Source organism: Propithecus coquereli, unplaced genomic scaffold (assembly GCF_000956105.1).
Source record: "Propithecus coquereli isolate 6110/MARCELLA unplaced genomic scaffold, Pcoq_1.0 Scaffold113, whole genome shotgun sequence".
NCBI lineage: Eukaryota > Metazoa > Chordata > Mammalia > Primates > Indriidae > Propithecus > Propithecus coquereli.
Window position 1 is genome coordinate 4,384,637 of NW_012135303.1, and position 23,329 is coordinate 4,407,965.

The 23,329-nt window shown below is 39.5% G+C and overlaps 1 protein-coding gene across 1 annotated transcript; it reads right to left on the reverse strand.

Annotated features, from left to right (window-relative positions):
• Positions 1-10,705: 10,705 nt before the first annotated feature.
• On the reverse strand, positions 10,706-23,093 carry BZW1 (basic leucine zipper and W2 domains 1). Its single transcript, XM_012655370.1, has 12 exons — positions 22,940-23,093; positions 21,659-21,732; positions 19,928-20,104; positions 18,568-18,662; positions 17,697-17,762; positions 16,627-16,762; positions 15,763-15,872; positions 15,472-15,642; positions 14,994-15,140; positions 14,352-14,490; positions 12,817-12,939; positions 10,706-12,383 (listed from the first exon to the last, which is right to left on the reverse strand). Exons 2-12 carry the CDS (start codon positions 21,720-21,722, stop codon positions 12,352-12,354), a joined length of 1,260 nt encoding a protein of 419 aa, XP_012510824.1. The 5' UTR covers positions 21,723-21,732; positions 22,940-23,093; the 3' UTR covers positions 10,706-12,351.
• Positions 23,094-23,329: the final 236 nt, after the last annotated feature.

The following is a 23,329-nucleotide window of genomic DNA, read 5'->3' on the forward strand; positions in this document are numbered from 1 at the left end:
AAAATCTTTCTCTGTCCAGACATTATTTTCATGAAAAAGAAATCTTTCTCTGAAGTTGGTTAAAGAAATAAAAAGAAAGATACAAAATACAAAAAAAATTGTTTTTTGAAAGGCTTTCTAAACTGGATTGTATTGACCAGAGCGTTTATATATTCATTATAAATTGATCGGCATTCTGGTTGATACAGCCATACTGTGAACTCTGCTGCTCTGCCATTCTTCGTCTGCAGACTAGGTTTCTTAACCTAACAGAGGAGTTGAACTTTCAATTGGGAGTTGGCAAATTTTTTTGTAAAGGGACAGATAGTAAATAATGTCTTTGCAGGCCATACAGTCTTTTGCAAATGCTCTGTTGTAGCAAGAGAACAGCCATAGATAATAGGTAAATGAATGGGTTTCACTATATTCCAATAAAACATTATTTAAAAAATAGGTACTGGCAGCTGGATTTTCAGAAGTTTGACTTTGCTGTGTCTTGGTGTGTATTTCTTTGAGTTTATCCTGTTTGGGGATACACTCAGCTTCTTGAATCTGTTGGTTTATGTCTTTTGCCAAATTTGGGAAGTTTCCAGCCATTATTTCCTTGACTATTTTTTTAGTCCTGCTCTCTTTCTCCTTTCCATGAATCCAGTGACTTGCATGTTAGATCTTTTGTTATAGTTCCCCAGGTCCCTGGCCTGTTTTTTCTTTTCCCCATCCATTTTCTCTGTTACTCAGATTGAATAATCTCTATTGTTCAAGGGTACTTTCCTTAGTCCCCTCTGTTCTGCTATTTAGCCCCATCCATTAAGGTTTACTTTTCCCAGCTATTATGTTTTTCAGTTCTAAAATTTCTCTCTGATTCCTCTTTATATCATCTATTTATTTGCTGAGACTTTCTACTTACTCACTTGTTTTAAGTGTGTTCATAATTGCTCATGGCAGCATGTATATGACAATTGCTCTAAAATCGTTGGATAATTCCAAGGTCTCTTATCTTGGTGTTGGTGTCTGTTGGTTGCCTTTTCTCATTTAAGTTAGAATTTTCTTGGTTCTTGATAAAACCAGTGATTTTTGATTGAAAGTTGGACATTTTTGGCATTTAGATTATGAGACTCTGGATCCTAAATATTTTCTTCTACTAGTCCACCTCTGACGCCATCCTGCTGGGAAAGGGGGCACGCTTTGTCAGGTGGAGTGGAGGTCCAGGATGTGCACTCAGCTTCTGCGGACACTCGGGGTCAGGGAAGGACTACTCATCATTGTTGGGGAGGAGTGAGGGTTCTGGCTCCCACTGGGCCTCTGCTACAACCCTGGCTGGGAGGGGCAGGATTACCTCATATGGCTTCTTCAGATAGTGGGTGGATGGGCCTCATTATTGCCGGGCAGTGGTGAAAGTTCTGACATTCCACCTGGCCTCCTCAAATGCCACACTGCCAGGGAGGGCAAGGGGTGACTTGTTACCACTGATGGGGATGGAAGGCCTGGCTCTCCAAGTGGTCTCTACTGACATCATTGGCGGTAGAGAGGAGTGTTATCACCCAACAGGAATGAAAGTCTCAGCTCCCTACTTAGCCTTCTCTGACATGAGCTAGTCAGGATTGGGGAATCTTGTTATAACCCGATGAGGGTGGAAGTCTGGGAATCCCACTCAGTTTTTGCTGTTACCACAGTTTTTTCTGTGGTATTTGGCTGAGTAGAGCAATCATTGTCTAAAACTTTTCCGTCTTGCTAGGCTGCCCTTTTCCTCGTCCTTTGGCTAGAGAGAGCAGACTTTTATTAAGGCTTTTTTGTCTGCACCTGTTGGTGTTTCTGATTGCCAGCTTCTCCAGCATGAAGTCTGGGATAGATGAGGCAAAAAGAAAAGCCAGGGAGAACTCATCACCGTGTTATTCCTTGGATCCCAAGGCCCCTAGTTGTTCTCCCTTCCCTGTACCTTTCAGAGTCTTCTTATTTTTGTTTCTTATAATGTGCTCAGGGGTATTTAATAGAAGGAGTAGGGAAAAGTACTTCTGTCTTTTCTGGAAATGTCTCATGTTCTTTTTATATTTCTCATCTTTTCCATGTTTCAACTTGTATATTTTCTTCTGATCTATTTTTGACTTCACTAATACTCCTTAGCTTGTCCAATCTGCTGTTAAATCCATCTATTGAATTCTTAATTTCAGATATATTTTAGCTCTTAAGTTTTTATAGTGATTCTAGCTTCTAGTTTGTAGTTTTCTATTAAAATGCCCCATTGCCATTATCTTGAAAATATTAATCATAATTATTTTAAAATCCATGTCTGAAAATGTTAAAATCTGGATCTCCTAATTTAAAAAGTACCCAGGCACAGTGGCACACACTTGTAGTCCTAGCTACTCAGGAAGCTGAAGCAGGAGAATCGCTTTAGCCCAGGAGTTCGAGGCTTCAGTGAGCTATGATCATACCACTGTACCCCCAGCCTGGTGACAGAGCGAGACCCTGTCTCAAAAAAAAAAAAATCTGGATATGGGTCTGTTTCTATTGTCTATTTCCTCTCTTGATTTTGGTCTTTGAGTGTGCGTGTGCATGCACACTATCTTTATTTGAATGCCAATAAATTGTAGAGATAATTTGAAGCCCAGGGTGATGTTATCTTTCTCCAAGGAGAATTTGCATTTACTCCTGACAAGTGGATAGCGGATGGGCAAATATTCTAATCTTTTCAAGTATTGAGCTGATTTGAAGCTAGACTTCAGTTTTTTTAGGGCTAATCTATTTCCTATCCCCTCTTATTTTTTTCTTTTTAGTGATATCCTTGAGTCATACAGTCTTACTCTTAAGGTATGTACTCAGGTAGTCTCTGCTTGGGTTCTGCTAGAGGCACAACCTAAGACAAAAATTCAAGTGCAAGTAGTTTATTTGGGAGATGATCCCATGAAATTTCAATAGTGGAGTGGGGAAAGGAGACAGAGAAGGAGACAGCTAATACAGTGTGCTCTACAAGCAAGTTACCAATGTTAAAATTATTAATTTAGAGGCCATTAGGTTGAGATGGCTCCAGTACCGTGGGTTCCTACGTAAGCCAACTGAAACCCAACTCAATGTAAACAGTAAAATGAAACTTAAGCGTAACCAATCAGAAACCACCAACTAACCTCTGACTAGAGACTTTCCACTTTAACCAACTGAATATTTCCTTTGTCTTCCATAAACACCTTGTAAGTTTTCCCCTTGTCTTTGTCTTAGTTCATTTTCTGTTGCTGTGACAATAACTGAGACTAGGTAATTTATAAAGAAAAGAGATTTCTTTCTTTTTTTTTTGAGACAGAGTCTCACTCTGTTGTCTGGACTAGAGTGCCGTGGCGTTAGCCTAGTTCACAGCAACCTCAAACTCCTGGGCTCAAGCGATCCTCCTGCCTCAGCTTCCCAGGTAGCTGGGACTACAGGCACACGCCACCATGCCTGGCTAATTTTTTCTATTTTTAGTTGTTTGGCCAATTTCTTTCTATTTTTAGTAGAGATGGGGTCTCGCTCTTGCTCAGGCTGGTCTCGAACTCCTGAACTCAAATGATCCGCCCGCCTCAGCCTCCCAGAGAACTAAGATTACAGGCGTGAGCCAGCGCGCCTGGCCGAGATTTATTTATTATAGTTCTGGAGGCTGGGAAGTCCAAGATCAGGTGGCCGAATCTGTTTGGCTTCTGGGGAGGGCCTCATGATGTGTTATAACTTGGCAGAAGGCATCACAGGGCAAGAGAGGTGCACTGAGAGCCAAACTGGCTTTTATAATAGACCCACACTTGTGATAACTAACCCATTCCCATGATAACCTATTAATTCATTAACCCATTAATTCAAGACCTTCATCACCTCTTAAAGGTCCCACCTCTCAATACTGCCACACTGGGGATTAAATTTCAACATGAGTTTTGGAGGGGATGAACATTCAAACCATAGGCCCCTCAGTGGAGCTCTGAACCACTTGCAGTCAAATGCTACCCAATTCATGAATCACTGTCTGTTCAAATAAACTCCTTAAAATTGTAATGTGCCTAAGTTTATCTTTTAACACCACTGTGGGTAATTGGAATTTAATTAATACCACTGAGAAACTCTGGGAACCAGTGTAGAACTTTTTTTTTTTTTTTTTTTTGAGACAGGGGTCTTACTATGTTGCCCAGACAGGGCTCAAATTCCTGGGCTCAAGTGATCCTCCCACTTCAGCCTTCCAAGTAGCTGGGACTACAGGTGTTACCACTGTGCCCAGCTTTCAGAACATGTATCTTAAAGTTTTTCCACCTGAGGGGCCAGAGATAGGGACTATTTATACGCCAATTCCTGTCAGTCACTGATTTAGGCTGCTCTGAATTAACACCAGGGGATGTTAATTCTCGGCACTTCTGGATGCTGTCATTCAGGGCTCTGGCTGCCAGGGAATGCCCTCAGGCAAAAAGACACAGGTGTTGCCTGGAGAAATTGGACCTGGATGTTCTGTCAAGGTAAGTAAGGCCTGAGGAGACCGTGGCGGACACCAGCAATGTCTACCACAGGCCACTCCTGGCACTTCTGAAATTCACTCAGGCTCTGCCGTAAGTTTACGCCGCCCTGTCATTGCTTCCTCTAGGTGGTTGCTGGTCATAATTTTAAAAATAAAAGAACTTATAACAGGAGGATAAACGGAATAAGCTATAACCTCCCCACTGCTGTAGTTGGTCCCGAGGTCAGTGCTGACAACACCTCTCCTCTGCTACGCATTATAGATTCGTGCCTCACTGGTCTAAAATGCTGGCCCCTGAGGGAGTACTGTGATGCTGCAACATAACAAGAAATATGTATTTGAGCTTTGGCCCCAGTTCCCAGCACAGAGCTCCTAAAACCCTTGAAATTTCCTGGGTGATAAGAGGTGAGATAAGGGGGAGATAAAGGTGAAAGATGCCCCTTTTGTTATTCGTAACACGGCCCTTTCAGATACACCTGAGTTTATGTTCATTAGGTGAATTTTGGAAAGCCTCTAAGCACTGGGCGTGAGGGGTGGTTTGTTGCCAGGGGGACGAGGAACTCAGGCTTCTATTTTTGTTTTTTTTTTTAACAGAGAGGGGCTCCCGCTCTTGCTCAGGCTGGTCTTGAACTCCTGAGCTCAAGGAATCCTCCTGCCTGCGCCTCCCATAGTGCTAGGATTACAGGTGTGAGCCACCGCACCCAGCCCCAGGCTTCTGTTTTGTTGCCCTGAAATTCTCAGCAAATGATTCCTCATCTCCATGGTCCACGACTTCTGTTTGAACTGCAGCCAGCGTGTCCATTTCCCCGCCAGCAGGAAGGGGAAAGAGAAGATGCGGCCTCTCCCTTTAAGGGCACTAGAAGTAGCCCATCGCAGTTTGCCGCTTAATCATATAGCTCACTTATCTACAAGGGAGGCTGGGAAATGTGTTTTGAGTAGCTAAAAGTTGGGGATTCTGTTTCTAAGAAAAAATGGGGGAGTAAATATTAGGGGCCACTGTTAGTCTCTGCCATATAGGCATTAGTGCTAGGGATCTGCCCATGTTTTATTTTATTTTTTGGAGACAGGATCTTACTCTGTCGCCCAGGCTGGAGTGCAGTGGCATGATCATAGCTCACTATACCATACCCACCTAATTTTTAAATTTTTTGTAGAGATAGGGTCTCGCTATGTTGCCCAAGCTGGTCTTTTTTTTTTCCCCTCACCCTCTCAGCTCAGCTTTTCCCAACTCTGGGAAGAACTGGGAAGACAAGGCCACCCAGGCTCGTCTTGAACTCCTGTTTTCAAGCAATCCTCCTGCCTCAGCCTCCCAAAGTCCTGGGATTACAGATTACAGGCGCGAGCTACCACGCTCGGTCTTTTTTTTTTAAATATATATATATATGGTGCTCTCTTACTTTCATCTGTGTCTGGTATCATTCAGTCCATATCCCTTTCCCTCCACTGTTTAACAGCTTTTCCAGGTGGGGAACTTTCTGTTTTCTGCTGAATCTCTGTAGGAGCACTCATCTGACAGTGTAAATCAAGGAGAGAGGATAACAGGGCTACCTGGTCCTCAAAGATATTCAATAAACTTGTTTTCAGCTCCACTACTCACACCCACCCTTAGAAGAAACTGGTACCCCCAACTCCTGAGGCTCTCCTGAGTCCTGCAGTGCCAAGCAACTTGTGGGTTATTGTCCGCTCCCTGTTGCTCCACAAGGACTTAGCAGAACAAGGAAAACTAAAACCAAGCTGCTTGCTGGTCATATCTGCTTTCCTTCTTGTAACAGTTGGATATTTTTCATCTGCCATTAACTCTTCTGTCTTGTTCCTTGTCCTCGTAAGTTTATAACTTTTATATAGTTATTAATAATGGATTTTATGAGGACATAGACTGAATGCTTTCTTTAAGTTTACACAAAGCTTATCTCCACTCTTCATACTGGGCCATGAGGATTTCGGCTATCATCTTGCTCCTCCCTTTCTACAGTTGCTAAACAGGCATCATCGTGCTGACTGCTGGTACTCCCATTCCCTTCTATCTATTTCTATCAAACGACAAACATGCCTGTATTCAGGGCACGAGCAGGGTGCCCAGAGTTCTTTGCGCTCCCATGAACATACTCTTGGTGAACAAAAGTAATAGTCACCACTCACTATGTGCCAGGCACCGTGTTAAGCACCTTTAAGTAGAACTTCTCAGCCACCTCGTGAGGTAATTGAGTTTGTCATTCTTATTATTGGACAAAATAGTATTGTTTTCCCTTTTTTTAGAGATAAGGTCTCGCTATGCCACATAGGCTGGAATGTAGTGGCCATTCCGCTGAATAGCACCTTACAGCCTCAGATTACTGGGCTCAAGTGATTTTTCCTGCCTCAGCTGCCCGAGTAGCTGGGACTACAGGTGCATGCCAACACACCCCACAATATCATTTTATCATCATTGGATTGTCATTCTTATTTTACGAATGCAGAAAATAAGGTCCAGAGGTTAAATTACTTGCCCAATTACACAGCAAGCAGATGGAGACCGCTCTTTCTCTAGACTATACTTTCCAGGTAGGCCTGCACTATTTCGATCAGCTGTCAGGGGCTTGCAAACCATACTTTGTCTACAAGTTTTCTCTCATGGTATCTTAATAATTTACACTACAGCCTTCAAACTGGACTCTCCAACTTGCCAGTCCCTGCCACATCCTTTTGTTTTGCATTCAGCCTAGTCTTCAATACCTACCTCCTCCTACAGGCCTGAATCTTGGGGACCGGGTGCCGTTCATTACCATAGTCCTAAGCTCAGCACTGTGCCCAAAAACATGCATTTGACTGACAGGTTCTCATTATGTCTTGGCCACATCAGTCATAGCAACACTTAAGAGGACAGAAATAATTTGGATTTAACCTAAGAAAAATTACTTCCCAGTATCTTAAGTATTTGGAAGTGACATAACAGCTTTCATTCTATAGGCAAACACACCTCCCAGTTAGTTGTCTTTTAATAATGGAATAAATTGATAGGTTTTATAGCCTTTTTCATATCCTCATTCCCTAACAACTAATCCATGAAGCATCATCATCTTGCCTGCTCTCATTTCTTCACTTACTTGCATGTTTACTATGTGACAAGTGCTGCCAGTTACTGGGCACGTAGGAGTAAAGAAAAGGCAGATTAAGCTAGAGTTCACGCAGGGCCTTCTAGGGGAAGACAAAGGTTGTAAGCTGTTAACTACCTGCATTTAAAGACTGCCCTAGCCGTGGTGTTAAAAAGACAAGGTGGACAAAAGTGGTTGCAGAGATCACTTATTAACTAGGTGAGACACTGGTGGCCTGGATTAAGGTAGTGGCGTTGGAGAGAGGTTATGTTGGAGTTGCAGTGACCAGGACTTGAAGCTTTCTGGAGTAGACGGCATTATTACCTTCTGAAACGAAACACTGGCACCTTCTGAGTATGTACTGACAAGAGCTGAAGTATATACAAGCCACACAAACACAAAAGTGGATCTGGAGAAAAAACACGTGTGGAGGCACAGACTTTTCAGTCATGTTACATCGAAGCAGAATGGGAAAGGTCAATTGAACAGTCATTGCTTTTCTCTACATTAACAAGGAGGCTCATGAAATTTTATTCACTTTCAAGTGTACAGACAAGAAGCAAGTTTTGCAGTTAAACACAGAAGTAATGCAGCAATATAATTACTGGCTTGGATGGCTGTACTTGAGGTTGTTGTGTGCCAAGAGCTATCTGGATTACCAGCTATCCAGTTTTCTCCGTTCTTCCACTGTTTGCCATGTTGGGCACCGTTAGTCCTAACTAGAATGGAGATGAGGTGTATTTACAGAGAAAATATTTTTATTCTTAAAATTCCAGAGACCGTAGAATATCTTTTTGAAGTAATATAGGCTTTAGTCTATAAACAGGTCATGTACTTTCAATAGGTTTACTTCTAAGTTAACTTTTAAGCACAGCCTTCAGGATTTCAGCTACAAAAAAAAAAAAAAGGCTTAAACTATTTTTGTCCCTAGCATGAACTAGCTCTTAGCTTGTTTGCTCAGATATTTTTAAATGTTTACACTGAAGGGAAATTTCCTGAAACGCAACAGCTCCATTATATTTGATACTTTGTAGCACCCCAAATCAATTATACAACCATATACATTCTAACATCATAGTTTAACAAAGTATCAGTCCTCCTAAATAAAGTCTACAAAGCAAGGGATTCTGCAGATTTTTACCGCTGTCTCCTCTAGGGAACTACAGTAGGCATCACAAGCAGTGGAGCTTTTAACAACTAAGGTTCTGATTAAGGGTTACTAAATTGACAGTGACTGAATACATTTGTAAAGTGGCCTCATCCTTTCAATTCATTAAGAACTGAGACTATAATCCTAGAATAAAGATAAAAGGATCATAAAATGCATTGGAAAATGAAAATAATTGGATTTGATGTGACTGCTAATTCCCATAGTTAAATGGGGGAAAAAGTGGGGAGGAAAGGAGTCAGGGAGCCTTTCAAATGATCCAGTTTCCATGCCTAAGACTGTGTCCAGACACCAATCCACTGTAATTCAAGTTCTTAGATAAAGGCCAATTATAAATTCATTACTTTGATATCAAAAGTACTCATCATCACATCATCCAAATTCCACTTAAATCAAGTCTACTGAAAAACTTTTTATTCTTGATATTTTAAACACCTCTAGGCCTCAGTAGGCTGGTGAACAGAAATACTTCATTATTGATCCTAGACTACTAATACTGAACATGAAAAAAATCTTAGCAAGGCAATTGACTATAATTCTCACAGAAATTAACCTATTTTACATGGCACCTGTTAATAGCATGAAGAATATTTTTACAAAAGCTAATTCAGTAATCTAAGTAATGACGTACACTAAAATTTTGGCATCTGTTATATTTAAAGCCAACCAATAGTTCTAAGTTCCTGCAGGCAGCCTACTTGACTATGACAGTAAAAGTTTATCAACAAAGTATCAGTATCATTTGTCGGTGTTATGCCTACAACTTTAAATCACTCATCTGGAAGATTTCCACTAATTTTTATAGATTAGAAGGAACCCAAATGATTCCACTTAGTGATACATTTATAATCAATTAAGAATCTGTTAAGACCTCAGAAGCCGATGGGAAATGTTTTGCCTGGTGCCTGTGGTGGGCTAAGGTGCAAAGCAAGACAGTGACTGGCAGACAAATTTCCTTTATGTTCTACGGACCCTGACAGAAAAGAATATTGCTTGGCAGTACAGGCAAGCATAAAGACATGTCTGCCAATGCAAATGTCTATTACTAGATCTCCTTCCTCTTAAAAAAGATTAGCGTATGCATTCTCGATGGGGGTGATAGAGCTCCCAAGGGGGACCAAAAAAGCTTCCCTCTTTTCATATATAAAGCACAGATATAGCACATATACAGCTTATCTATGATACTAAAATTTATTGGGGGCACTATTAGAAAAAAAGCATAAAAAGGTTTCTAGGCTGGGTGTTGATAATGGAGAAAAGCTTTAAAAAACTGAGTAAGAACTAGTTAATCTCTTGGTCACAAACATTTCCCCTCACTATCAACATTATGCTGTATCAAAATATCCTGTGGCATTTTTGGTAACTGCATTTTTTATAAGAACAGAATAATAAATATCTCTAGAACAATACTCCCAGAGTATGACTAAGAAACTTATGATCAACTCTAAAAACACATTTATAGTTTCCAAGAGGAGACATCCTTAGATACTGACACCAAGTTAGGAAAACCAATTAACATTTATCCAATCATAATAAAAAGTACAATTTAACATCTATATTAAGAATTACATGTCTGAGGCCACAGGCTGGCACTGGCAGCTGAGTTCTAAAATTACCACTAACGATTCAAAATGAAAATCTACAGTTTTTATAAAGCATTCCTTTTCTTTGCACTATACTGTCACAGGTTGACTTATCCATTTACTATAATATCGTAGTAAGTAAACACTACTGTGTCATTATGAAGGAAAAAAACTATGATCAAAGATCAGAATATACTCTGGAAGACCACACACTCTTTCACTATACACAGTATATAATAAAACAGCACATTTTGTATGGCAGTAACATGCAACGACTTGGTTGTAGAAATGTTAATGTAGTTTCAGCTGTATAATTCTGTGTTTACAGTTTGGGAGTTATGAAAGGAATAATTATTATTTAATGCTATACAGTAAAGACATAACACACAACATACAATCCACTAGGTTTTAACATGGAATTTACCAAAAAAAAAGACTGATCTATAAAGCCTAAGTGTAAGGATGGACTTTATTTTAAAAAAAAGTCTTTTGAGGACTACAAATTACAAAGTAAAAGCAGATCACTACATAGAAATCTAGTGAATACATTTTGCCTGTGCACGAAAACTTTATCAAAGTTATTCATTTAACAAATTCACCCCATTCACAATGTTATCAGTTATAATGCTCTTTTAAAGGTTACTATACCTTTATTTCAAATTATATTACACGTTATTCCCCCAGGATGAACTTTTAAACACCAAAGTCTTGGCTCGTAAGAATGGCACCTTCAAAAGGGGCAATCTCCACTCAGTTTCTGGTAGCATTATTCCAGGCTAGTTTCTCTCACCAATTAAAAAACCTTCAAAATGTTCACTTTTAACACAAAGTCTTTCCATCAAAAAAATGTGACTACATTTTTTTTCCTCTAATGTCTACATACATAGATGGGTAGCAGCAAGAAAAGGAAGATGAAAATTGAAAGGCAGTCATTAACATAAATGGATCAATTGTATAGAAGTATTTGGCTCATGGCAATTAAAAAATGGCAACTAGGGTATATGTTAATAGCCAGATGCTTGAGTCATTACTGAGTATTTTAAGAGAATGAAGCCAGTCCAATATGACCAACTAGGAATATGTAATTACCACTGTACTTCATTCTTTACAAATTCTCTAAGCCAATAGGAAATCTAAGTTATAGCTAGATTCCCAATTAGAACATGCTGACTCTTAACACTTTCAACAATTTTTAGAGGGTTTATACATACATCTGTCATTTCCTTTACTCCAATTTCTTTATGAGTCCTTCCCTATCAATCTAAGCAGATTCTGAACATAAAATATTTTAAATGATAAGACTCTTCTAGGTACATTTGAAAATGATTGTATTAAAAGCATATTCATTTGTTCCGCCTGGAAAGATACAAATTGAATACAGAAGTTTCTCAACAGGAAAAAGCTCAATGTTCTTCCCACCACCTCTGCCACATTTGATTTCTCCAACTTTTTAAGTTTGCTCTCCATGGCTTCACTAAGGATGAAAACCATAGCAAACAAATGAGCTTAAGGACATCTGGGGTTAAAAATGCAAAAAAATGTTAACATGTAAGCAATGGTCTAAATACTCAAGATTCACGTTAATGAATTCAATTACTGTAGATGAGATTTTCATTGATGAGTAGGGCTCTGGGCATATCAAATTATCACACAAATCATTGCCTTTTGAGACTTTGGATACTTTTACAGTTTAACTTGCAAACAGAATTTTTATAACAAATTATTTTTAACCAAATCATATCTTGAAAACTGTTTATAGAAAACCCAGGGAATAAAGTGAACTGTTCATTGTGGAAGGCCTTAAATTACATTATTACAGTAGAAAATACAGGAGGTAGAAGATAACTGAAAAGACTAATGCGACATTAGATTCAAATCTATAGCTCCTGTAGCTACTTAAAACATGGTTTTAGAAACTAAACCCAATATTTCCAGTAACCATAGAAACAGTTAAAATAAAATTTGCCATGAAAGCCCTTATATCATGCTTGATATAGGGAGGTAGGAAGATGTAAGAACCAGGACACATGAGACATGACATTTTATCTACAACTCCTGTTTGCTTTACTGAGGGTGTAGTTTCAAAATTCAGTCACCTTCTTCACCTTCAGACTCAGATTCTAGAAAAGGGGAAAAATGTAGTCAAGCATTATATATTAGAAGGTAAAAGTTCTCACTTATAACTTTGAAGCTTTTTATCATAAAAAATCTTATTAATAAAATATCCTAGATGAAAGGGATAATTTAAAAGCATTCATTTATAAATCTCAAAATTCATAAATTTTAAATATTTTCAAAATTTTCAATTTCTCTTCCAGGAATGTTTATTATTATGGCAGAGCCATAAGTATACTGTAATGATTAAAGCCCAGTTTTCTCCACCTGCCTTAAATCAAACGACTATTTGCTGTCTGTCATAAGTGAAGAAAAAACTGTACTCTAGGTACAAAGTGGCATCAGAATGAAAGAAGGAAGCACGTGTGGACATATACTATGGCCACATTAAAATTAGTTTCCAAGCTTTACCAAACTAACCTGCACAAAGAGACTTACCTTCTTCAGCATTTTTGAGCCATTCTACAAACTTTTTCATTTGCTCAAGGAAGACACTTTTTCCCTTTGCAACATGTGCATCTTTATACCACTTCAGAATGGGCTCTTCACTCAGGACTTCAGCTGTAAAGAATAATCATTACATTAGGGGAGTTTTAACATATTTTTCTACTTCAGGCAAAGTCAGAATCACCTTAGGTGCAAATGCCTGGTTGGCAAACAAGACCCTATTGAAAAGTTAAGTAAAAACAACTATTTTTCATGTCTGTACAATAAACCTACATTCAAACACCGGTTTCTTCAACAATCAATTTCAAGAAATACAGAAAAGATGAAACGGGAACCCTATATTAAGAGATATTTATCAACTTGTTGCCAATGTACCAAACTACAACAAACTGGGGAAAAAACTTTATGAAACCAGTGATTTTTCTGAACTGAAGGCAATTTTGCCTCTGGAGGGACATTCTTAGTTGTCCTACTGGGGAGAGGTGCTACTGGCAACTACTGGATAGAGGTGAGGGATGCTGTTAAACACTATAATGCACAAGATAGTCACTTACAAAGTAGAGTTAATAGAGTTAAATGGCCAAAAATGTTAGTGATGCCAAGGTTGAGAAAGCTGTATTAAACAATCAGAAATATTTAGTAGAAAATTTGCTAATATTTTAAAGTGTAAAAATGTCACAGATCCACACTGAGAAATGTAAGAATTCGATAACAATTTCTAGGATTTGTTTGTAAATAATCTGAGCGAGGAGGAGTAAGTGGGGTATAAATGCTCCCAAGAAACTTAATCACAAACTGATAATCACTGAAGCATGGGAACTCAGAAAAAAAAAAAAAAGTTTTGCGAATCAGGGTAGACTCCTATTCTAAGTTTAGAATGTACACACCAACAAAATAATCTACGAAAACTAGGGGACAGAATACATGTGCACACCAACTATACTCACTGGGATCAAGGCTGGTCTGATTAATGCACAATTTAAAAGTGTTATCACTAACCACAGTAAATTAAATTAATTGCAATGGGTTCTCTCCCAATAGAAGTCTTGCCTTTAGTAACCAGGTTTCTGAAATTGGGATCACAGAAAAGGGAATGATAACTGAAACAGCAGCTTTTAACCAAAGCAATTTGAATTGGTCTTGAAGGACAAGTGAAAGTCAAGAGTGGATGGTGGGGTAAGATGAAGAGAAGCAGGCTTCACAGGGTGAAACCTACAGAAATATGAAGAGTGTGTCTGGGGAAGGGACCTGGGGAATTTGATGTGGCTTGAGTATAGGAAGCAAAACTGTGAGGCTCAATAATGCAAGCTTTAGATTTTAAATTTTAACTTGTGAATGGGGTTTAGAGATGTTTTGATACTAATGCACTAAAAAACCAATCAATTTAATCAGGTGACGTCTTATAACTAGAAGTATTAATAAAATAGTTCAGGGAGCTGATGTTCAGGTAACCACTCATTTGTATTATTTTTGAGTTTTTAAGGATATTTATTAAATGTATTCACAAAATTCAAAATTTAAATTACCTTTATAAAAAAGCACCACTATTTTCTGGAAGGCTTTCATGAAATGAATGTTGTCATAGCAATACTCCTGAATCTTCAGTAACAGAGTCAGCTCAGACTGACCTTGAGTAGTAAAGGCAGCAAGTAGAGGGCTGTATTGCTTTTAAAGTAAAGGAAAAAAAGATTTAGTCATTACAAGACCATCCATTAAAAAATTCCTACAGTACAGAACATAACTCATCTATTACCATCGCTGTGGACTATAATCTATGTACCAGAAATTAAAAACAATACAGTAAAGCAGAAAAGTCTACTGAGCATCTAAGTCAAATAAGCAATACTGTAGCAAGTACTCTAGGTAACTGTCAAATAGTATTTTAGAGGAAAAAAGAGAACACTCCTATTTCCCAATATTCCCTCAAAAGCAAACATTAAATTACAGCCTTAAGCTCCTTTTAAACATGTTCTTGTTTTTAACCTGTGAACCAAAGAAAGCCCAACTCAGACTTGAAAGTGTTATCAATAATTGATGTTATTTGTCTGCTTACTGATGGGGTTATCCCCAGGACCTGTGATACATTCTCTTAGAAAAGTATAGTCACCATTCACTTATCCCCACTTAAAAGCAGAACAGTTTGTTTTGTCAAGGCACAGTTCTAATACCTTCAAGTGCTTGATGGCTTGCTCTGCTACAAGCTCCTCTTTTTTGTTCCATTCCACGGTGCTCATTACACTTGACCAGACTATTCCAATGACAACTGGTTCTGGGATGTTGTTTTTTTTCATCTCCTCCTTGACATACAAAATTATCTGCGAAACATTCCAAATTTAGTAACAGAAGTCAGTTTTGATATGTACATACTTCACACGTTAAATTCAGACCTTTTACAAAAGCATAAAAAAACCCCTTCCATGTAATTGGCAACAACTACATATAGAGACCCTTTAAAACTGGAAGGGGTGTTGAGCCCCAACCTTACATTTCTGGGCTTCTGAATAAGCTTATGAAAAAGACTGAGGCAAGCTCCCAGTATAACATTCTATAACTATTAACTCAAACTCATCCTGGTGAAATACTTTAAAGTTTTTCAAATGAGTGAAGCTTAGCCATAAAAAGGTGGTTTAAACAAAAGCAGCTCACATCCTTGAACGGATCACCACGGGACATCTGTTCTTGAAGCTCCTTCTGGAGCTCCTTCCGAGCTCCTATGGTTTGCTGATTCCGAACATACTCTGAAAGCTCTTTCAAGCCCGCTTCAGTAAAATACTTTGTGAAGTGTTCAACGCTTTGCTTATTGGCAGGAAAGAGTTCCTGAAAGGAGAATTTAATCTGGTTAAATGGTCTTTAAATCAGATTAAGAAAAACACTTTCTCTTTTCACAGATCTAAAAATAAACCTGTTGACAAGAATGGGAAGAAAAAAGTTGCAAACCATCAGTCTGTTATCCATGCTGACTTTCCGAAGACTTGCAGCTACTGCATTGATATCTTTTTCATTTATCCATGATTTAAAGAGCTTTACAGCAAAAGCTGCTGAAACCCCTGTAAAAGAAAGGAACTTAATAGAAGTACCTTCCTGGTTTCAATCACTGTATCCCCTTATATCTTCCCCTCCATAGTTCAATCACGTGAGACTACTCTTTCTCCCCAAAACATATTACTGAGCTTTCCTCTTCCACCATTTACCATTTCTCCAATTTCCCCATTCTACCATTTGCTAGTTGTGCATTCTTGGCCAAGTTACTAAGTATTTTCTAATATGTTAATTGAGGGTAACAGTCCCCACATTTGACAGGGCTATTGTGACAACTAAAGGTATCTTAAAATACTCAGTACACTAAGTTGCTAAAAAAAAGAGTTAGCTTTAAAAAAAATTACTGTACAGAGTAATTCAATGATTGAAGCCACAATAGGGAACTGATTTTCCTTTTCAGCTTGACATTTTCTGCAACAACTTCTCCATTAAAGATGTATCCAAGACTCCCAATTGGCATTAATCTTTTAGGGTTCCCACAGTGATTCTTATTTTACTTTCATCACATATAATCACCCTTTGTTTAAGGTGATTTGTTGTATGCCTAAAGAAAAACATTAAACTGGGATGCCAAAAGTATATGTTAGGTGTTTTGAATTGAAATTAGCTTATTAAATTGAAGGATGGTTAATAAATTAATAACATCACACAAATCAAATCTATGAATGGTAAACCATGCCCTTTTATCAGTTCACCTTTCATGCTCTTATCCACCTCACTCTTAAGTCAACTACAGACCATCCTTTACTAAAGGTTGATTACCTTCTTTAACCAGATTCTCATTATAAAGGCTATTGAGAATGGATGCATTAAGTGTTCCATTAGCCAGAAGAACACCAGTCAACATAGCCAGCTTGTTCCTCTCCGACTCTGAAAAACCCTTTAAGAACAGCAGCAGCTGTAAAAGTAAATAAGTAAAGGTTAAAAGAGCAATTGCATTATATTAAGAGAAGTAGTAAGGCATACTGTGTTGATTACACTCGTGGGCTCTGGGGCCTAACCATCCAAGTTTGTATTTCTATTATACTCATTAGCTGAATTATCTTGGGCAAGTTACTTAATCCCTGTGACTCAGTTTCCTCACATGTAAAATGTGGATAATAAAACTTGCCTCACAGGGTTTTAATGAATATTAAGTGAGTTAATATAATTAGAACAGTGTCTGGTACTTGATAAATGTTACTATTAATAGTACCAGATTTTCTGTGCATTTGTATCTAAAATATTGAAGGCTGGGACTCAAATACCAAGTAGGCTAAATTTCCTGAACAAATTTCACTTTGACTTTTTTAGTCCTCTGCCATTTGTTGGGAGACCAAGCTAAGAAACAGTACACAGCAAGTTAGAAATATAAATATAAATATAAATATATACATTAGTTTTAAAACAGAGTCTCATTCTGTTGCCTAGGCTAGAGTGCTGTGGCATTAGCCTAGCTCACAGCAACCTCAAACTCCTGGGCTCAAGCGATCCTCCTGCCTCAGCCTCCTGAGTAGCTGGGACTACAGGTGCACGCCACCACGCCTGGCTAATTTTTTCTATTTTTAGTAGAGACAGGGCCTTGCTCTTGCTCTTGCTCAGGCTGGTCTCAAATTCCTGAGCTCAAGCGATCCTCCTGCCTCGGCCTCCCAGAGTGCTAGGATTACAGGCGTGAGCCACTGTACCTGGCCTAGAAATATTTTAATAAACTAAATGATATACTCCCAAACATTTCAATGACAGCCTACCTAAATATTTAAAATTATCTCAATGTTGTGGCAGAACTAGGATTTAACATTCCCCTTTCTGACCACCAACTTTTTCTTTTCCACAATGCATATTACTCCTCATACCTTTTTTACTTCATCTTCAAAACCTTTCTCCAGGTATTTGTAGCGCCTGATTAACTTGTTAAAAACCTATGAAGAACATTAAATGAATTCAATAACTTCATACGTGCAAATGCCAGGTTGCTAAAAGATCTAGGTCAGGGCCACTGAGATCTTTTCCATAATATTTCTAGAACAGCAAAGATGTGAACCTTCCACTGGATATTATAGCTTACAAGCTGTTTAAACCAGCTTGGAAAAAGTTTTGTCAACTCCCAAATCCTACAATATACCAATGCTATTAACACTTTAATAGCCACCTCTCAGTAGATTTTTATTACTGCATATTAAACGAGGACTTATTATTGCTCAAATACAACTCATTTATCCACTTGTAGGACATGCACAGAATAAAATCATAAATACAGTTCTTTATTTCTTGATAACAATTTCTAGGTTAGACGCATTTAAATTCTTTGCTTACAGTAATACAAACATAATTATGCATGAAACCTTCAAATGAAATCTTGATTAATAAGCTAATCTGCCTACAACTCATTTATCTTTAAAAATAATTGTATGCAGACTTCTTCAACTATGGAAATCACAACAGGGAATTGATTTTCCTTTCCAACTTGACATTTTTCTTAAAAACAGAACAATTCCAGAAGAACAAACATGAAAGGGATACCTAATTTAATCTCTTCTATTTTGTTCTCCTTAACACACCTGAAGTTTTAAATTCATTATACTGTACACCAAGAACAGCATCCTGAAAACTTAAAATCAAATTCCTTCAACTTTCTACCTGTAACTTTCAAAATGCAGAATATTCCTTAAACATTAGTTGGATGCACGGCAGCTAACTGAAAAATAATTAGGTAGTTTCATTTACCTGAGCAAATGCTTGCATGGTCTCTAGGTCTTCTTGTGCTGCAAACACGCAGACATCTGTACGCATCATGTCATCTGCCAATGTACCACCTGGGGCTAAGGTATATTTTGCAAAAAATTTGCAGTGACTTTCATTTTAAATTAGCAATCATTTCTATCTTACTTTCTATAAGGATTTCATTTAAAATAAAGTAAAACAATTTACACAGGAATAAACTTAGCACCACCTTAGCAGCCCAGTGAAATCCATTGTATTAACCACACAATACAGCCACATCTGTCAAGTGAAGACGTTTTGATTATTACATGTAACTTTCCACACAGGAAACAATCCTTCAACCTTCTAAAGAGGCTTTACTATAAAAACCCACAAGTTGGAGACTTTATACTTCAAAAAACAAGGGCAGGGGTTAAAGTCAGTGGGGGCACAGTACAGACAAAGTATGATTGTGTGTTGATAATTGTTAGGTTGGGAACAGAAGAGATGTTCATTATACTATTTTCTTTAGGATATGTTTGAAAATGTCCTTAGTAAATGTTTTTAAAAGATTTTTTAAAAAGCCTTGCTGATAGCAATATTATCAATAGAAAAGAGAAATCTTTCATATTTCTTACCATAAACTGGTAATACAATGAAAGAAATACTCATCTGACTAGGCCATTAGAAGGCATGAATTTTGAAGTTCCCAGTTCCACTACCTGAGTAAACTGTTTGACTACATGTCACTTAAGCTTTTTTCTAAGCTTCCACTCTGCATGTATACGAAAGGAGTTCTGACTCCATCACAGCTTGGCTGTGAGGGTCAATACAATATTACTCTGGAAACATTTTGAAATACTTATGTTTTATACTCTTTCAATTGTCTTTAAAATCCCATGTGTATTTTACACCTACAACACATCTCAATTTGGATTGGCCACATCCCAAGTACTTAATAGCCACACTGCACGTACTGACTACTGTACTGAACAGTGCAGGATTAGAGCTTTCAGGTATGTAGAAGTATTTCACAGGACAGAACAAGAGGTAAGGATTTCTCCATTAACTGGGAGTTTCCCACAGGTTGGGGAAAAAAAAATCACTAACTGGGGATGTTACAGGGACTTTAGTTATCAGCTAGAGAACAGTCATCCTTAAGGGTTATGGTTCTGTAAGAAGCTAGATAGAGCAAGCCAATCTAACAACTATGACTTGGGAGGAAAAAAATGGAAAAGCCTACAGAGTATAACAAAACAAAATACACCACCACCAAAACACCACCCATTTTGATAGGTCTGTCAAATAGTTCATATTCTGGATTATCCATAATCTCTACACATACTTCCCTAAATTACTAAATTCACAAACTCCAGACACTTACCCAGCATTCCACCAGCCACCAGAATGTCAAAGAGTGTTTCTGCATATCGACGGTAATCAAGTTTTGCTCCAGAAGCATCAAGAAATTTAGCTACTGCTTCCAAATCAGTACCAGTTTCAGTTAAGCCTTGAATAATACAGTCTTGAAACTGAGTAGGGTCAAACCTCTCTTTTTCATCTGGGGAAGGAGGGAGGGAAACCCAAAACATTTAGTTTTAAAAGGTTTTCCAAAATCCCAGGAAACTATCACCTTATGGAGCTATAACTACTGAATAAGTTAACTAAATTCATCACAATTTCATTTATTTCAGCAGCTGGAAAAAACCAAACATAAGCTAGATTGCCCAAGACCTTCAATAAGCAAACACAAGATGAGACTAAATAAATGCACATCCTTTGCAAGTTTCCCCTCAGCAAACGCAAGGCAGGATGGCCTACTCGCCAAGAATTGTGTGACTTTTTTCTACTACCTTATCAAACAAATTTCAGAAGTGAGCAAAATGTGCTAGTGTCTTGTGTTTCTCTATGCCTGAATTCCCCTACTATAAAATGGGGATAAGAATAGTATCTACCCCATAAAGTTGCTGTAAATATGTCTATCCCATAAAGTTGTTGCAAATATTAACTAACATTAATAAAACAGAAAGCACTCAGACCAGTGCCCTGCCCTGCCCACATACCTAGCCTTTACTGAGTTGCTTTCACACACTCCATAATAGGGTTTTGATTTCTCCATCTAGGTTAGATGATATCTTAATTTTCACATAGCACTAGGGTGACAAACTCCTCTCTGTTCACCTAAGACTTTTCTGGTTTTAGCACTGAAAGTCCTGTGTCCTGGTAACTACTTCAATCCCAGGCAAATAGGATGGTTGTTCATCCTACCCAGGACCCCAATCAACAGCTAGCCAAGAAGTCACGAATGATCTTTATCTGTAACTGGAGCAATGACAGCTCTCCCTAATGCTAGCAATAATAATACAGTTACTTGCTATTATTTATAGAAAGGCAATACCAGTAATTCACATACTCAGAGGATACAGACAGTCCCCCATTACTGCCAAATTGCTCTAGTTTACAACTCCTGCTACTTAAGAAAATTTACTGGCTAAATCAAAATGAATGTGCAAAGACTAGAATCAAATCACACTTTGGTCTCCCCACCACCACTACAAGGGGACAGACTATGATTAGAAATTATAAGATTCTATAATATACATCTCAAAGTGTCTGCTACTGCGGGTAGAAAATGAAAAACACAACTTATAACCGGTAGCTGACCCAGTTCTCTACTTTCTCAAAACTTCCTGCAAAATAAGGTTAATATGTGTTTTTGAGCAATAACATTTAAAAGTGTTTTGGGAAAATATTAAGTTTAATACAGAAATATACCTGAGACTACATCTTACTTTGCTTTGTGTGTATCACGAGCACAGTGCCTTGCTACAACTCAATATTCACTTAAGTACCCACTAATACAAAAAAGGTAGTTAATGTAATTCTAACACTTTCCCTACTAAATGTGTATTTCATAAGACATTACAATGTGAATGTTATTCCATAATTAACCTCCATGAGTAAAGTCTGAGTCTTTCACAAATCTTCACAAAATTTGGGTGATCAAATCAGGAGCTCTCTTTTTATCAGTTAACCCTTTTTTTCAAGCATAAGCTTAAATGGATACAAAAGATTCTGGAAGCGTGAAGACAGACATTAAGACATAAATGTTTACCTCTTTTTCTGGTTTTAAAACGCTGGCCTGATAGCGTTGGCTTTTGCTGCTTTTGATTATTCATAAAAGACACCCTAGGAAAAGAGAAATAAGGCCTTATTATCAGTGTCATTACACTCATTTTAAAAACAAAGCATCAAACCTTAGTCTAGTCACATATATATCAAATGGAACACACTTTCAGCTTGACAATATACCTGGTGCAGGTACAAAGAATCACCTTCACTTGAATTAAATGTAACATCAAAAAATCTTCATTTCTCCCTACAAGAAACTCTTGAAAGAAGTGAATTACACGTTTAAATGACTTTAGGGTGCCACAGTGATTGCTGACATATCACCCATCATAAACCTAACTGGTCTCTTCCACATTCCTCTTTAGACTTGCCTGCATCTTCCACTACTTCTAAGCACCACAGAACGCAGAGTCTACCACCACGGTCAGGAGGTATCCTGTATGTCAATTCTAAGACGTGTATGTCAATTCTAAGACACTGTCAAGAGGTGAATCCCTTCTGGGGAGCCTGGTTATGAGCAGCACCACCCTACCCTAAGTCGTGCCTGTGAACGCAGCGGCCGCTTGCACTACTCCAGCCTGCAAAATTAGCCCAGGGCAAGCCCAGCCTCCTCTGCCCATACCCTATACAGCCCAAGCCTCCTCCCAAGCATGTGTCTCCCAATCCACACCGTTCCTATGCTTCCCGCACGAGCGACAGATCACCCGCTCCCCGCCGAGGACCCCTTGGCCACAGCGGGGCGCCGTAGGGTTCCGAAGCCCCTTCTCCACTGACCCTGTCGCCTGTGGTGGCGGCCGCCGCAATGAGCGGACCACAGGCGCCGAGGCGCTTCGCGCCGGGGCCCCCGCCGCCCCGTACATCCGCCCGCCCTCCAGCGCAAGCAGCGGCAGAGGAGGCGGCCGCAGTGGTGGTGGCGGCTCCTCCGCCCCGCCCGCCGGAACCCCCCCACGCGTACATCACCTAACAGAGGCCGCGGCGGCTTTGTTACCCAGGCCAGGCAGCGCCAGAGGGGGCTCGCTGCGGTCACTGCCTTCTACGCCGCGACGCGCGCCCGGACCCCACTTCCCGACCCCGGCCAGCCCTCGGCCTCCCTGCTGGAGCGGCAGCTCTGGCCTTCCCGTCCAGGCCCCGGATCCGGCCAGGACTCATGCGGCGGCCTCCGCTCGGGCCCACCCGAGCCGGCCCGCACCGGGCCTGCCGCCCCCATGCCCAGCGTTGACGGGCTGCACTTCAGCCCGGGAACGAGCGTGGCGCCGGGCCTCACCGAATTTAAGGCGAAGAGAAAAGAGCCTGAAATCCCCGATGTGGCGGCAACTGCAGCGGTGTCTCCTCTGCGACCGGAACTAACGCGAGGAGGAGAAGGAGGAGGGAAGAGGTGCCACCCCCGCCCCGCTGCTCTCCTATCGCGAGATTTCTTCTCGGTGCACCGCCCCGCGCCCCTCCCTGAGCGCGGCCTTGAGCCTCCGCCTTTTCCATTCCTTGGGGCTGAGGGTGGAAAAGTAGGAAAAAGGAAAGAGGAGGGCTTTCAAGGCTTCTTATCACATTATTGGATTCCAGATTTCTGGACGCGTGTCCTAGACTAACCTCTCTTTTCTCCCACCGCCGCGTCATCCGGCCTCTTTACACATGGAGGGCTTGGAAGAACTAGGCCGCC